Source organism: Piliocolobus tephrosceles, chromosome 4 (assembly GCF_002776525.5).
Source record: "Piliocolobus tephrosceles isolate RC106 chromosome 4, ASM277652v3, whole genome shotgun sequence".
NCBI lineage: Eukaryota > Metazoa > Chordata > Mammalia > Primates > Cercopithecidae > Piliocolobus > Piliocolobus tephrosceles.
The window spans coordinates 157,705,891-157,722,431 of NC_045437.1; the positions used below are offsets into that span (position 1 = coordinate 157,705,891).

At 57.9% G+C, this 16,541-nt stretch overlaps 1 protein-coding gene across 2 annotated transcripts; it reads right to left on the reverse strand.

Annotated features, from left to right (window-relative positions):
* Positions 1–919: 919 nt before the first annotated feature.
* PDLIM4 (PDZ and LIM domain 4) lies at positions 920–15,653 on the reverse strand. 2 transcript variants are annotated; one of them, XM_023196580.2, is made up of 7 exons: positions 15,485–15,653; positions 10,555–10,706; positions 6,679–6,760; positions 2,155–2,333; positions 1,785–1,948; positions 1,346–1,463; positions 920–1,227 (listed from the first exon to the last, which is right to left on the reverse strand). In XM_023196580.2, the coding sequence occupies exons 1-7, from the start codon at positions 15,575–15,577 to the stop codon at positions 1,023–1,025; spliced, it is 993 nt and encodes a 330-aa protein (XP_023052348.2). In that variant the 5' UTR covers positions 15,578–15,653; the 3' UTR covers positions 920–1,022. The 2 variants fall into 2 exon arrangements, with proteins under 2 accessions (XP_023052348.2, XP_023052353.1); XM_023196585.2 differs by lacking the exon at positions 1,346–1,463.
* Positions 15,654–16,541: the final 888 nt, after the last annotated feature.

Sequence of the window (16,541 nt, forward strand, 5' to 3'; positions counted from 1 at the left end):
ACAAAATTGAAAACAGCACAAATGTACGTTACTCTGGGCTCGCTAAACAGGCACTAAATAAAACGAGTCAGTTTCTTGTCCGGAGCAAGTAAAGTAGAGGGTAGATCCACGCGACCCGGAGTCTAGGACACATCCTCAGGAGTGAACAGCCACAATTCACAGACGATGTGTGCAGCCGGGACATGAAAGGCCCAAGGCAAACCCACCACAAGGTAAACGCCAGGACTCCGAGGAGGGGTGGAATTGACTTAGAGACAGGTGGGAGCCTCTTGGGGGGCAAAGCTGCCCTGGGCAAGTATTCTTTTCTTTCTAAACCTTCCTTCTGGTCTCCGTCTGGAAATTTAAGCGCGCCCCCTGGTGGGGGGAGAGAGGAAGGGGAAGAAAAGGGGGTCTCTGGGTAGAATAAAGTGCTCCCGGGTGAAAGAAACCTGGAAGAGAGAATGCCAGGAAGTGCAGACGGCCTGCGGCGGCCCAGGTGATCTCCACGCTCAATCACGCTCTCCAGGGGAGCGATCGCTCCAGAGGCTGCCAGCACCCCACCCCCACCCTGCTAGTGCGGATGATGGCCACGGGGGCCTTTCTCGCCCCCCACTCACCTTGGCACACACAGTTCTCCCCCCAACCCGTGTAGAGTTAGTGCCTCCCTCATCTCTTAGTTCTCAGCTAACACCTTCCCTGACCCCACCCAGGTCATACCTCCTGTCGTTGCGCCGCACGCAGCATCCCAGACCTCACCTTCCTATTACTAGAGCTGCCCCGTTGTGATTCAGGTCTGCCTTCCATCAGGCTGTGGCCCCCTTCAGGGCAGCATAGTGGGTGCTCACCACTGCACCCAGAGCCTAGGACATTCCTGGCACCTGAGCAGATGCCACGGAGCCATGCATGGCCTATGCAGGAGGATGGCAGGCCAGGTGACAGGTTCAAGGTGGAGCAGAGGAACTTTATTAGAGGGACAGGGCGAAACATATTTACACCGGCCGAGCAGGGACTTTAAGAAGCAGGGGTGGGAGCAGAGGCCCAGCTCACACGAGTTCCACCTTGGCGTTGGGGTACACCGCCACCACGTCGTAGCCCTCGGGCGGCTTCACGCGGGCCTTGGCGTGGCTCTCACAGTAAAGTCGCTCGTCCAGAAAGAAGTAACCACGCTGCTTGAGGTTCAGGCCGCAGTCGCTGCACATGAAGCACTCAGGATGGTAGAGCTTGTCCCGCGCCTTGACGATGGTGCCCCTGATGCGGGGAACGAGACAAGGCAGCGTCTAGTGACTGACACGGGTTCGCGACTGCGCCCGCATCCAGGGCCCTGGAGGGCTGGGGTCCGGGAAGGGCAGCGGGGGCGGGTACTCACACGATGCCGTGGCCACAGCGCGTGCACTCGGGCAGTCCCTGCAGGCCGCTCAACGGAGAGCCCAGCTTGCTGGCCGTGGGCTTGAGGTTCCGGGGTCCACCAGGCCCTGGCCACTCCCCTGAAACCCGGAGCGTAGGTGGCATGAACGGGAAGGAGGTCAGAACTCCATTTCTGCGGGGTGTTTGGTTGGGCGCTGGATGGGCCATCGGCACCGAGACTGGGGAACGGGTTTGGCGGGCGTGGGGTGAGGGGCAGCGACAGGGGGTGGAGTGGGAATCAGGAAGCCAGGGCGTAGCAAGGGTGTAGCAAGGGTGTGGGACCGGGCCACAGAGACCGAGGAGGGCAGGTGACTGGGAGGCGGGATGTGGGGTCGCTAGGGGGCAACCTGGGCACTGCAGGGAGTGGGAAGGCAGGTGGGGACAGGTGGCAGGCGTCTTACCGCCCTCGCCGGCCTCTAGCATGCCCTGCAAGTAGCGGAAGGAGCCTGACTGCTTGGGCTCCGCAGCCACGGACTCGGCCGGCTCCCGCAGCATCCTGTACACCTCGGAGCCCAGGTCGACTCTGCAGTCCCGGCTCCGCGGGAGGCTTCTGGCTGGGTCAGCGCTGGGAGGGAGAAAGAAGTAGAGGAGGAAGGGATGCAGTTCCAGCCTTCACTCTGTGGACTTGGGTCTGGTGAGGCTTATGAGTCAGAATGCACAGCTGAGACCCAGGGATCAAGTGTCAGGGGTCAGGATGGGACTGGGTGAGATTTGAGGGATCAAGGGTTTAGATGGGTTCTGGGCATGGCACCGAAGGCATCTCTGTGCTACCTGGGGGGTGGAGACACATGCAGGGTGCTCATCTGGGCTGGCAGGGTGGCCTCGCTGCTGCCATTGTGAGGGACTGGAAAGCGAGGGGGTTGTCCATATGGAGATCCCAGGCTTGGTCTGCCATCTTCTGGCCCAGTCCCGGTGCCTGAGGGCCGCCTGCTGGTTATTGGACTGCCGTCCTATGAGAGAGAGGCCTAAGGCACTGGGAGACCCTCTGGCCTCTGGCCATTCCTTGTTCACCCCACCTCCACCTTGCTGTGCTGTGCCAGGTGGTGGATGTCAGCTGGCTACCTCTGCTCTGGCACCTCTGGCCCGTGGTGCTCAGTCAGGGAAGGGATTTCTGGGGAACGACTGGGCCTGGGGACTGGTTCTGCCCCTGCAGAAATGAGAAATGTCCTTGGAAAGTCAGACACAAAAACCTGAGCAGCTGAGACTCAGCCTGGGCTTGTGAGCCCTGCAGTGGTTCTGCCCACCACCACTCATGAAGGGATAGTACTGGGGCAGGCCTATCCCAAGAAGCCTAAGGTCAGTGTGGCTACAGCAGGGTATGTGGCCTCCTGGCAGAGGTGGCCCTGGTGCCAAGCCTTCTCACTTGCCTGAACTGTGGCGGGTACTGGGTGAGCCCACGGCTGGGAACTAGAAAAGGTAACTCTTGTCCTACAGCCAGGAAGGGTCCTTGACTGTCATGTGTCCAAGGCCCTTTGGGCAGCCTGAGGCTCAAGAGTGCCATTGTCAGGTCAGCCCCTTCTGGGCCTACACCTGTCGCCTATTTCCTGCTTTCCAGGCCACAATGAGTAGCCTTCTGCAGGCACAGCAGATGAAGGGCAGAGACCAGGCTAGGGCTCAAGGCTCTCTGCCCCACTACCCCACAGCCAGCCTGGTGCCCATGGCTGAAACATTTTGGGGGGGCGTCCTGAACCTGCCCCCTCAGCCATGAGGAGAGGGCAGTATCTCTGTGTGTGTGGGTCTGAGTGGGGACTGGGGATCTTTGTCCCTGCAGAGTCCAGAGCTGTGCTGTTCCCAGCTTGCAAGTGCACACAAGCACACCCACAGCAATGTAAACAGGGGCATGCAGACTCTCGCAAGTATGTTTTAAAGACACACACACGTGCATAAGGACAACACATATGCACCTGCCAATCTTCCTACATAAAACTAACCTTTACCTCCAAGTTCCTGGCCTGGGTGCCAGCTTGGAGCCAGCACTGGTCACCCTGGGAATGGCCATGGTGGCCTCCATGGCTGAGACTGGGCTAGCAGCCAGAGCAGCCTGATTTTAGGATGACGCCTGAGTCCAGGCCATGGGGTTGGCCTTCGCCTCAGCCTGGGAGTGACATGTAAACCTCCTCTGCTCTACCGTGTGGACACAGAGCGCAGTGTGGACAGGAAAGCATGCCTATGGTAGTGGGAAGAGCCCTGGTTTGGACTTAGGCAGCTCTGACACGTAGTTGAGCCTGCAGGGTTCTGCCCTGACTGTCCCCTACTTTTTGCACGGTGGGAACCTGGGGAACAGGCAGACCAGCAGTTGGGTGGGCCCCCCTCCATTTCCCCCACCCCAACAGAAAAACAGGAGGGTCTTGCTGCCCAGGTGGCCCCCATCAATGCAGCAGCAACAGGAAAACCCTTATTCACATCAGGCCCAACAAAAACCCCTGAGAAACCTGAGCGCTCTCACACGTGTCTGTCGGGCAGGCACGCAGGCAGGGCTGGCCTCTAATGGGGACCAGATGGGCTGTGGCCAGTGGGGGTGGGGCTGGGCCTCCGGGCGGAGGTTTTGGTGGGAGGGAGGAGTTGGACGGACTGGGACTGGGAGGAAGGAGGCCCTCATTCACCCCTACCCAGCAGGGTGGAGGGGTCCACTGCAGGGCCATCAGAGCCATTGCCCCTCCCACGGCCACCCATGCAGTTGCCTCTCTAGGCCTGAACTCTGTGGCTAGGACACACATGGCTACCTCAGTTTTATTTTGAGTCCCAGGGTTATCCCCTAACTGGGCAAGTCACTTCACCTCTCTGAACCTGTTTCTTTATCTATGAGCTGGGGAATGTGATGCTTTCCACATCAGGTTCCTTGTGGAGATGAACTAAGACAATTGCACAGTGCCTGGCACAAAGCACATACTCATTGGATGAATGGCTGTCAGGGGAATTCCTGGGCCCCCAGTCCTGGATTTTCCCCCTCTGTGGGTGGTGCACCTCGTACCATATGCTCCTCTGCTCTGAGAGCCAGCCTGCTGCCCACTTGGTTGTTGAAGCCTCAGTGGATTTTTCAGCAGGATGGGGGTAACTACCTGCTTTGGGACACTCAACTTGGAGGCAGGCGCTGAGTCCAGATGAGCAGGTGCCACCTCCTAGAGGCTCAGTTCTAGCTCTCTGCTGGTCTGGGGAGGACAGGCTGAGTGTGCAAGGACTGCCTGCTCCACCTGACTTGCTTCTCCCTATCACCTGGTTCTGAGCATAATTGCCACTCCCTCCAGAAAACCCTGACTTATTACCATCCTTCCTCCACCCTGGGCTAGGCCAAGTACCTCCTGTGTTCCCACAAGAGGCCTGAGAGAAGGAGGTTCTCCTATGGCCCCATAGGGAAGGTGGGCCTGAAGTTCCCGCTGGCCCTGTCCCATCCCACTCGGGGATGTGTGCCAGGGCACCTTGTGCTGGTCCTAGGGCCAACTGTGGTTTCCTTCTCCTCCTCAATGGCTCCAGCTAGCTCCGCCCCCTCCCCAACACCCCCACTCAGGCAGAGGGTGGGAGCAGCATGGGCACAATGGGCCCTGTGTCTGTGTTAGCAAGGACTCGGCCCTGCAGGGCAGGGTGGGGGTGTTTTTGTCACCACCCATGGAGTCCATGACCTTTTAAGTACAAAAGTGGGGCAGCAGCTGAGGGGCTGCCCTGGTGCTTATGGAAACTCCCTCCTTCTCCAGTCTGAGCCACTGGCAGCCTGGTCTTCAAGGGAGTCAATGAGAATAAGTGTAGGGGCAGGGGGAGCTGCTCTACAGTCGCCAGCCTCCCAGGCCCACCGGCCCTGAGCCGCTCCTGGAAGACTGAACCCCTTCCCCGCCCCGTCATGTCCATCCTGGCACTGCTGCCTCTGAGGGAGGCTGGGCCTCACGCATGAGCTTGGGGCCCGCACTATGCTGCTCCCCTCTGCTTGGCCCATGGCAAGCCTGGCTCATTTGTCTATGCCAACATGTACCCCTGCCCCTAAGGCCTGGGGTCCATGGGGCCACCGGAGCAAGCTTCTGAGACACAGATGTGGCCGTGGATCCCTGTAAGAACAGCTGAGGTCCAGGGTACAGAAGCCCAAGAACCTTTCTGTGGTCCTGCCCCACCACTTTATCTCTCACCTCTGTCCTCTCACTCCTCCCACCTTGCCCTCCCTTCCTCTGGACCTTTCTTTTCTCTGAACCTGTGGTGCAACACCTCACCTCCGGGCCACACCTCCTCTCCCTATACCCCTTTGCCTGCCTTACCATTCCTAGGCCTTCAGGTCTTGGCTTCAATACCCCTTCCTCCAGGAAGCCCTCCTCGACTCCTTGTCTGAGTCATGTGACTACTCTGGGCTCCTTTGGCCCCTGGCTTCCCCTAGCGCAGAACTTCTAAGTCCCTTTCCCCTGCCAGAATGGGCACTGTCTGGAAGGTAGTAAGCATCTGGCTTCAGGGATGCCAGCCAGGCAGGGTAGGGAATAGAGCAAGATGGGATTGGGGTAGATGGTGAGGGAGAAGCTGAGGCACATCCTTCCCTCTGGTTCAGGGAAGCCTCTCCTTACCTTGGCCCCTTTTCTTCCATGTTGAGAGGGTGGACAAAGGCAGGCTCCCCACATGCTGGGTCCCATGGTTCTGGCTCCATCACAGACCATCCCAGTTTCCTTGCCCAAACTCTGTGGCCCAGTGATGGCTCTGGATACCTCAGTCATCCCCACTTGGCTACTCCTCATGCCATGGCAAAACAAGGCCCTAGAACAGCCTGATCCCCTCACTATTCTTGAGGACAGGACCAGAGATATGACTCCGATCACATACAGAAAGGTGACTGGGCAAACAGGCCTGCAGCCTGAGTTCTGCTAGAAGCACCACAGGATGACCAGGAGAGAACTTCAGGCTTGGATAGGGCACCCAGAGGAGTGTCCCATAGCCTGAGGCCACTCCACAGCCTGAGACTGCCACCAACCTCCCCTGCTGCAAGCACAGTGACTTCTTAATGGTCTGGCATTACTGGGCATCAGAGTGAACGCCAGCTGGCTGTGTGGTAGCCATAAACCAAGGCCTAGCCCAGCTCCTGGACATCATAGGCACCTTGGTCCGGAATCCAGGATTGCCTGGAGTAGAGACAGAGCCACGCAGGTGCTCATCATCTGAGGAATATGGGATGGGGTATGGGCATGGTCCAGAGAAAATTTCTGCTTCCGTCTTTGTCTTGGGTATCTGAGAGCCCCAGTGAGGACACTCAGTGCAGGTGAACCTGCATGCTGGCCCCTCTGCCTTGGGCTTACTCTGAGCCAGGCCAGGCCAGGCAGTGTCTGTACATACCTGGATCTCAGGGTCGATGTGGGTCCTGTGTGCTTGAGCCTTGCTGTCATCAGGGGCACTGGGCCAGCTCCTGCTCTCAGGCCTGTGGCAGAAATTGTGATGGTCAGATATGTCTCCTACCAAGGCCACCATGCCTGGGAGCCAGGATCAAGAGGGGCTGGGCTCTGGGCTGTGCCCTGCAGGTAGAAGGACACCACTCCAGCGCTTTCCCCTGAACCACAATGGGGACTGTTGTGGCGATGAGCCACCACTCTAGCTGCCATCCTCCTGGGGCAGGGCTATATGCTTCTGTCCCCATCAGCTGCCCAATCCCTCTCTGGTCTGTTCCTGGAGAGGTTGCAGGACGAGCCCTGTGGCTTCCCTAATCTTCCACCCTCTTCGTGGCCTACAGAAGCTCAGCCCACAGAGGCCCAGCTTACAGCACTGCAAGTCAGGCCTCACACATTGACCAGACAGAAGCCTATCCGCTCATCCTCTGGGCATCTGGAGATGCCTCTGGTGGGGTGTGGGGTCAGGCGTCCATCAGCTCTGGGGTAGGTGGAATGGAGGCTCTGAGGGGTGTGTCTTTCCTCCTGCTGCTGTTGCCGGCAGAGTCATCACTGAGTCTGCCCAGCCCAGATGGGAAACAGGCCATTAGGAAATTCCTGCTTCGCCATAGAAACCAAAAGCCAAACACCACTCAGGAGGGAGAAAAACATCGTAAACCTGCCATAAGCAGGGCAGGCAGGCCGAGAGGCTACGTGCCTAGGGCCCAGCCCTGTCACTCAGTAGCCCTGTGAGAAGGCAGGCCAGGAAGGGGCACGGACCCTGGACTGGTGGGTGGGTGTGAAGTGAGGCTGGTTAGACCAAAGGGGAATAATGTCCTCCAACTCACCCAACGAAGCCTCCTAAGGCTTCTCGAGGTCTCACTACTGACATAGCAGCTTACCCCTGCCACTTCTGCCCCTTCAGTTGAGGGTTTTAATAATCTGTCTACACCTATGGTCTATACTCACTCTGCACTTCCTTGCTTCTGCCCATTCCTTAGTCCCTTGGAGGCTACCTCTCTACTCCAGGCCTTCGGTATTACAGCTCTGCTACTCCAGGGCAACACCAGCCCCATAGTCCCTGTCTCTAGCCCCCTCAAGCAGGCTCCTAAGTGGCTACCCTAACTCATAGCTCTAACTGTGGCCTCTGCCTACTCAGAACTTCTCTTGGATAAAGCTGGGACATCTTGTGTGGCTATTTGGCCTTAAACTTCCCTGAGGTTCTGCCCAGAAGAGCAGTACAAGCCTGACGTCCAAGGGTCAAAGGGCACAAAGTACCCAGAGCCATTAATGTGGCCCAATGCCATCAGATCAGAATGAAAGGCTTAATCATGCGTCAACCCCCATCACAGGCTGGGCTCTTTAAACAAAATGACAGGCAAAGAGTAGGCTGTGCAAAGGTACCTTGGGCCACATGTGATGGACAACAGGGACTCTATCAGTGGCCTCAGTGTTGGAGTGGATGTCAGGAAGGTCCTGGACCTATAGAACATGCCCAGGAAGTGTGATTTTGCTTGGATTGTTGGATGCCTGGCTTTGGGCTCAAAACAAAACAAGCCCAGTGGGGAAGCTGGGCCTTTGATACACTTTTCATTCTATGGGGAAGTCTGTGGGGGGATTAGAGCTCGCTGTACACAAGAGGGCAGGTAGGGAAGCTGGTCACCCCGGGAGCGAGAGCAGAGTAGTTCACTCCAGCCAACTCAACGGGCTGATTCTGTGCAGAGCCCTTGCCGTGTGGGTGTGTGTCGCGGGGGCAGGGAGGAGTGTCTTTTGGGCCCAGGCATAGGTGCTGGCAGAGCAGGCAAGATAGGGAGCAGAGGCAGAAAGCTTGCAGGTGGGAAAGTGTCCAGTAGAAGAATTGTTGGCTCAGAGGGTCAAGGTGGCCTTCATGTCTTGATCCCCCAGAGTCTGCATGCGTGAGGGTTGGAGATGGGGGCTGCAGGGCAGGACTCAGGTGTTCACTCTGACTGAGCAGGCCTGGTACATCATCATCACTCAGTGTCCAGATCACAAGATGGTCCCTATTTTTGGTTGAGGAAGTTATGGGCTCAAGACATTAAATCACTTGCTGGAGCACAGCAGAGTTCTCTCTCCCTCTCTCTCTTTTATGGGTAACTTTATGTGTCAGCACAGCATAATTCTCAACCCAGCTCTGTAATAGTAGAGAATGTGCTCTCATCTGCTCCATGGCCAGTGACATTTTGGGGCTGAAATGCCCAGAGTGGAACAGGTCAGCGGACCTCTGGCTCCATCCATGCCTGGTTTGGAACAAAGGACTGGGGAAGGAAGGAAGGAAAGAAGGAGGGGAACCTCCACCCCACCACCCTCCCCTGACATCATACACTCTGGGAAGCTCCTGACTCAGGCCCCCTCTGAGGCACTCCTCCCCACTACTCCACTACCACTGGGGCTGCCCTTGTTCACACAGAGACAAGGCTGGAGGTGAGTCAGAGGCCAGGATCCCAGCCAAGCCGGGGAGGCTTCAGAGGCCACTCATGGGCAGAGCAGTGCTGACATTTCCCCCATCCAGCCTGTATCTCAGTCCGGAGGAGGGTGATGAATGTGATCCATTTGTGGGAAAGGAAACCTGGGCTCATAGAGGTCATCTGGGCACCTAAGGCTCCAGAGGCTGGATGAGGACCAGCTTTGCTGAACTCCAAAGATGGAGCATCCTCACCATGTGCCAGGTAGAGCATACAAGGTCCTGGACTTGCAGCTGGGTCCACTCAGTGCCATGGGCACAGCCAGGGGTCCTGACCCCAACCCCGATCTGGTCATGGGCCAAGCACAAACGGGGCGACCTCACAGGCCTTTCCACTATGTTTAATGGCTCCAAGCCAATGGCTTACCTCCCACCCTGCCAGCTTAGAGGCATGGTTAGCTGTGTTGTGGTTTGGGGAGGCTTTGCCCACACACTTCCACAGGGGGTCGTGGAAGTCCCCATCAGCAGTGAACATGGCAGAGCTGATAAGTTATGCCTGACTTCTGTGGATCGAGGTGGGCGGGGGAGTGGGGAGATCCCACTCAGCCAGGCTTAGGCCAACTGCTTCTCAGAGCTGAGTAAAGACCCAGGACCTGAGCGAGGCTGCGTCTCCCCACCCCCACTCCCAGTGGACCTTCCATCCCAGGACAATTTATGGTGCACAGATGGGGCTTGGCAACCTCCTGTCCTCCCTTCTTGATCGGCTGCACAGCATTACACAGTCCATAGCATGAACTTTTCCCAAATCCATATTTAACCAGGGCAGAGGTGTGGGCCACGGTGGGGACGGCTGTGGCAGGACAGCTGTGGGGCTGGTAGGAGGGGTCAGCAGTCAAGTAAAGGGTCTGTAGTCTTAGGAGAGAGACCTGAGGTCAAATTTTGCTACCCCACTCCCTCTCTATGTGACTTTAAGCACCTTCTAACCTTTCTGAGCCTCACTTGTCTCATCTGTGAAGTGGGGACTATACTAGGTTTCACCTTTTTTAAGTTGGTAAATGAGGGTTAAATGAGGTGTTGCACAAGAAACTATTTTGAAATGGTCATCACGCTGGTCACTCAGGGGAGGGGAAAGGACTGAAACAAATGTCCCAGAGGCTATTCAAGGTCTTATTTCAGTTGCCTGCAACACTTGCCATAAGTGCCCCAACACACTTCTAGTCTAAGTTAAAAGGGGATTTCTTCCCTTCTTAAGCTACAGCTCTAAACAGTGTCTGCCAGGCCCCCATGAAAGTACTACTCCTTGGGACTCTTCCTGGATGGGGTGCCCAGGAGCTGAGCTGTGTGAAGCTGCGCTCACCCAAGATGCTGGCTGCCCATAACTGCCTACCTCGTCCCGCCATCCTCCCAGCCCAGCCCACCTATGCATACCTGCTCACGGACAGCGTGAGGTGATCGTGGCAGCCCTTGATGCGGTTCTGTGCCTCCAGGTGTGTCATGAGCTCTGTGCTCTCACCATTGATGGCCTGGATCAGGTCTCCTGGACACAGGGCAGCCAATGCAGCCTTGCTGCCAGCATGGACCTGCGGGCAGACAAGCCAGATGGCTGGGCACAGTCATGATGTGGCCTTGCTGCAAGCTCTGCTCTATGCCTCCTCCAACCTCAGAACCTAGCCAGTGTGGCCTGCTACCAGCATGGCCTGAGGATGGGCAAGCCAAGAGGCTGGTTGAGGTCCCCATGTAGCCTGGCTGAAGCCTTGCTGGAAACACCTCCAACTCCAGCACCTGGAGGCTTGGCAGGGCATGAGGATATATGAGAAGGGCTTCCTCTGGGCTGGGACAAGTGGGTGTTGTTCTTGCAGCCTGCATGTGTGCCCAAGGACATGCAGGGGCCACAGAGACACAGGGAGACATATGTGCTCACAGACACATACAGAGCATGGACGTGTCGCAGATACCCTACACAGACAAGGCCCCACCCAGACAGACCATACCCCTTGACCTAACATTCAAACCCTTAGTGATCTCGCCTTCCTACTTGCTTGATCTCAACTCTCATCCCTACCTCCACACCCACACTCTGTCCAGACCATGTGAATGTCTATGGGGTGTTCAGAGGCACCATATGTCACTCACCTCCACACTTCTGCAAAAGCTGTTCCCTGTACCTGGAACATTCCTCTGACTCCCACATCCTCATCCTTCAGATCTCAGCATAGAGGCCACTTCCTCTGGGAGCCTCTCTGGGATCTCACTACCCTGTGTGCTCCCATAACCACCTTTCCCCCCTGCATTGTTCATGTTAATACTTCATTGTAATTAAAATGGGAAGGTCTGAACATCACCTCCCTGGGCAAGTCCAGGGCCATCTAGTTCCATCTGCCAGCCTGCACTTGGGGGTCAGAATTCTAGCTCTACTTCCCCTGCAGGACAGGAACTCAGGCTACCTCAGTGCCACTATTGACCTCTCAGGGTCAAGCAGTGTTCACACTTGGAAGCTCTTACAATGCTGGTCAACGGAAGAAGGCTAGGATGGGGAGTGGAGTTAGACTCGCAGAGATACCTAGGTAAGCAACCCAGGGGAATCCAGGCAATGGAGCACCCCTCACCCTGCCTTGGCCCCAACATAGCCTTTAGAAATAGATTTCTTACCCAGCCTCTCCAGCCAGTGCCCAGCTGGTTCAAAAGCTGCCAGTGACCTCGTTCTTTTGGGTGGGAGCTCCTACTGGTGGGAACTCCTGGAAGCCCAGCTAGGCTCAGTTCAGCCAGGTCTCAGTAGTGAGTGGACAAAGCTGAGGTGCTGGCAGCTCCTTGGCTGGAGGCTTGGTGTTGGCACTGCCCAAGCTGACCTGTCCTGAAGTAGGCTGCTTCAAGGAAACGTTCTTCTGAAGCATGACACCCTCAGCCAACCAGGCAATCATGAATGTTCACTTGTAGGGCCCGGGCACCTGTGCAAGCCTGTCATCCTGGGGGAGACACCCACTTCGCACCATCCCGCCCTCCCTCAAGGCCCTCCTCCGCCCCTTCCCCTTCATGGATACCTGCCTTGTGCCAGGGCCTGGGCTCTATGCTTTACCCATAACTAGCTCACAACAAGCCCTCAACCACCTGGTGAGGCAGAGGCTGTTCTCATCCGTATTTTACAGATGAAGGAAGAGAAGCCTGGGGGAGGGGTGCCATGCCTTAGTCCCCACACTGGAGAGGAGTCTTTCTTCAGGGGGCGGCTAACTGCGGCAGGATGACTCAGCCAGCACAAGGGGTGCATTCAGGCTTCTGTGGGCGGAGGAAGTTTCTTGAAAGCAGGGGTGGCTGGGATGCTGCCAGCTCTATTGAGCTAGGGGAGTTCTGGTCAGAGAGGGCGTGAGGCCAAGAAATTGTGACTCTCCCAGCCACCTTTACATGCATTATCTCATTAATCCTGAAGGCAAGCCCATTTCCTAGATCAGGAAATGGAGGTCCAGAGAAGTACAGAAGGATAGTTAATTGATAAAAGATTGAATCAAGATTTCAATCCAGGCCACCCGGTTCCAAATTTAAAACTATGCTTTTAACACCTGTACTTTTCTTCCAAAAGGGGTAAGGGAAAAGAGGGTATCCGAGGGAGAGATAGGGTTCCAGGCAGAAGGACCAGCAGGTATAATGGCACATCTGGAGAGAACGTAGAAGGGAGGTTGTATGGCCTGAGCATCATGAGTGAGGGGAGAGTGGAAGAGATGAAGTCAGAGAACAGGCAGGGAACAGATTTTGCAGAGCCTTGTACACCCGGGTGGGAAGCTGGCATTTCTCCTGGGTGGTTGGGAACCATGGAGGGCTCTAAGCAGGGAAGTCACAGGACAGAGTGGAATTCAGGCCGATCCCTCTAGCTCCTAAGCACAGGATAAACAGAAAGAAGGAACAGAGACAAGAACAGTGAAGTGAGGTGGGCGGTGAGGGCATGAATCAGCCCCTCACCGGTAGTGGCTGCATTCCCAGCCCCTGATCCACCCAGCCTAGATGTTGTGGTGGGCTAGGAGTCCAAGTCAGAACCAGGTGCCACATTGTCCCACACAGTCACAGCAAACTCCAGACTGCCTGGATTCCTCCTGTCTCCACTTTGCTTCTCTGGGTCGATTACATTAGCCTCTCTGTGCCTGGGTCTCCATCTATGTAAGGCCAGAGGGAGTCCTTACTTCTAAAGGCTGTTGTAAGGACTACTTGAGAAAATCAGAGCGTGTAAAGCTCCCACAGGAGGCTGCACATAAGGTGGTGCTCATTCCAGGGACTGGAGGGAGCTGTTACCAACACGCATTAGGGTGGGGCCTGGCACACCCTGGATGCTTGGCCAAGGCCAGCCATCATTATAGGTTGTGGGGAAGGAGCCCCAGATGATGTTCTTGGGAATCCCCGAGGCTTCATCAGCTGAGATTGCAAGCCCCCAGCCCTGCCAAGCCGATAGCCTCCTTCCTGTCTGCGTGAGGCTGTCCCTCCCTATTGGGTCCCTGGTAGGGGAGGTCCTGGAAGCAAGGGAGGGGCTGGATCTTGAGCCCCCTTGGTGAAGACACTCCCACATATCTTCAGTCCCTGTAGACCTGCCCCGGAGGTACCTGCTAGGCAAGCTGTGGCCTGTGCCTCCCCAGCACTGTAAATCTCCCCAGATCCCACCCAAACCCAACCTCAGCCATCCTGGCTCCTAGGGCCTGAGCTGCTGCCGCGTGACTTTGGGGGACAAGGGAGGCTCTTCCTGGCAAACCTTCTCCCAGACTGCCCGCCTGCCTGGGGCCTGCATCCCCAATCAGCTCCAAACAAGGCTGTTGCTGCTGCTGCTGCGGCAGCCGCGGCTATGATGGCTGTGACGTGTGGAGGCCTTTCCTCGGCGGGCAGGCAGCCGCGTGGGCAACAGATGTCTCAGCTCCCTGCCGCCTGCAGCCGTCAGCCGCCGCCACTGAGCCTGTCAGCGGCCTCACGCCCAGGGTGCCTGGCCAGCCTGCTTAGTGCCCCCACTAGCCCCCTCAGCGGACACACAGCATGACACACACAAGCAGACACAGGCTTGCACACACACAGACACACACACAGCAGGAATCCAATAGGAAAGAGGGAGATGAAAGGCTCCAGGATTTGTTGAAGGCCCACCTCACTCGGCCCCAGGGACCTGGCAGTAAGGGCAGATGTGGGAAGCCTCCTAGGACAGCTGGGCCTGCCTGTCACCCTGGCCCCCAGAAACGGGACTCCATGATTCCATGCTCCACCTGGTGCCCACCCCCTCCCAAGAACTGTAGAGAAGTCTCTGAAAGCCCAGCCAGCTTGGCCCAGCCCCCATGGCAAGAGGGGGCAGTAGGGTGGGGGAAGGTGCTTCTCTGTGCCTCTGACACAGGCCCCCAAAGACAAGATCAGCCTGTGTGGGAGCAAGGGATGGCCGTCAGATGGTTTCAGGTCATCTCCTCTGCTCCTTCCAGACTGAGAGCCGCCAAGGGCAGGGCCTGGGTTCTCTCCTCTTCTGTCCCTTAGGCTGGGGCCCCCCAAGGGCAGGGTCTGAGTCCTCTCTTTTGGCCCTCCAGACACGAGGACATCAAGGCTGGGCCAGGATCCTGTCTCCCCTAGACAGGCACCCCCTTGAACAGGGCCTGAGTCACCTCCTCCACTCCTCTATACTCAGACTAGCCACGCTCCAGGGCTGTGCCCGCTCCTTTTCCTTCTCCATGGGCAAGGCAGGGCCCTGAGAAACTTGAGGAACAGGCCTGAGGCTGTCCTGACCCCCGGCTTTGTGTCGTCTTGTGGGGAGGGGTCTCACAACCTCACAGTCAAGTCTCCCTTTCCCCTGGAAGCCAGAATTCCTCCTGGTCACTTCCCCTTAGGGTGACTGAGGTCGTGAATGAGAGACTGACTCACGCCCAAAGTGGGAAGTGGATGGACCTTTCTCTTCTCAGATTCAGCGAGGACCCCAGACCTCCCTGGGTCACCCAGCTCTGCCAGCAGGGACCCCTGAGAGGGGAAGGGGGGATTCTAAATCATTTTGCCCCAGATCTTCAGGCAGGGGTGAGTGAAAAGTTTCTGGGCCTCTGTAGAGCTGTCTAGACCCCGGCCCACCTCCGCAGGTCCTTCCCGGGTCCACAGTGGCTCCCCCAGATGAGGCCAGCGGGGAGGCCGGTGCGTGAACTCTTGGAAGATTCTCCGCGGGATCTGGCAGACAGGCCCAGCGTGGGAGGAGGGCGGCTGCGGCTGCCTGCCCTGCCTGGAAGCCGCCTCTACAGCATGTGGGGCACCCAGGCCCACCCTCTGCCTTCAAGCCTCGGATACATCGGGGATCTGGGTCCCGGGCGGACCGCGAGGACCGAGTCTCAGACCCGGGACCGCCCTGCCGCCACGCAGCCGCCAGACTCACCCGCGAGATGGTGAGGGGCGCGCTGAAGTCCCGGCCGCCCACCAGGCGGAAGCCCCAGGGCGAAGGCCCGCGCAGGGTCACGGAATGGGGCATTGCGGGCCGGAGCCGCAGCCGGAGCTTGAACCGGACTCTGAGGAGCCGCCGCCGCCGCCGCCGCCGCCTGGACGCCGCGCCCCGCCCCCGGCCAGCCCGCCCCGGTCCCCCTCGTCCCAGCCCCCGCCCACGCTCCCTGCGCGCCCGGATTGGCCCCGCGGCCGGCCCGACCCTCCCACTTCGGGGGGCTCTGAGGATCCGCCCTCAGCCTCGGCTGCCTGCAACCCGGCACCCCCGCCCAGCTCTGAGACCCCCGGGTTCGGATGGCCCCGACGGCCTGGATCCTGCTCGGGCCTCGGATTTGCCGTCCGCGGACCCAAACCTGGCTGTCGACACCGGCCCTTTGAAGTCGCTTTTAGGGAAGGTGCTCCAGCCCGAGGAGGGATGGAGGGCCCACTTGGGGGATGGGGCTGCGCCCAGCTCAGATACCTCCTCATGGGCCCGACGGGCAAACCCGCGGCCCATCGTCCCGTGTGAGAAGCCCTCTGAACCAAGAACCCTCTGAACCAGGGGCCTGAGCAGCACTGGGCCAGGGACGCAGACCCAAGACGACAGCAGGCAGCGCCAAGCATGGGAGTGGGCACGGAAAGGTCCTCAGACTAGTTTGTGGAGGCCAGTAAGGCTTCCTGGAAGAGGTGGTCCCTGACTTGTATCTGGAAGCAAGGTGTCCCTGCTTCCCCAGGACACTCAGGCATCCTCTTGCTGCTTGCAGGCTCCTCGAAGGCCACCTCCCTGCCTGCACAGCCCCCTCTCCTCCTCCTTTGCCAGGAGCTTTGTTTCCCCAGGTCTCCTGAGAGAGGAGCAGCTGCAGCGGCTGGGGTCGTGGCTGTGCAGTGTGAAGGGAAGAAATATATGCAGCTCTTCACTTTGGGCCCTTCTCTCTCCGAGGTCTTCTCTCCATTCCCAACCATTATCCTCCGGGGATGTACTTGAATAGCCAATGCAGATGCCGTGGCACCACCGG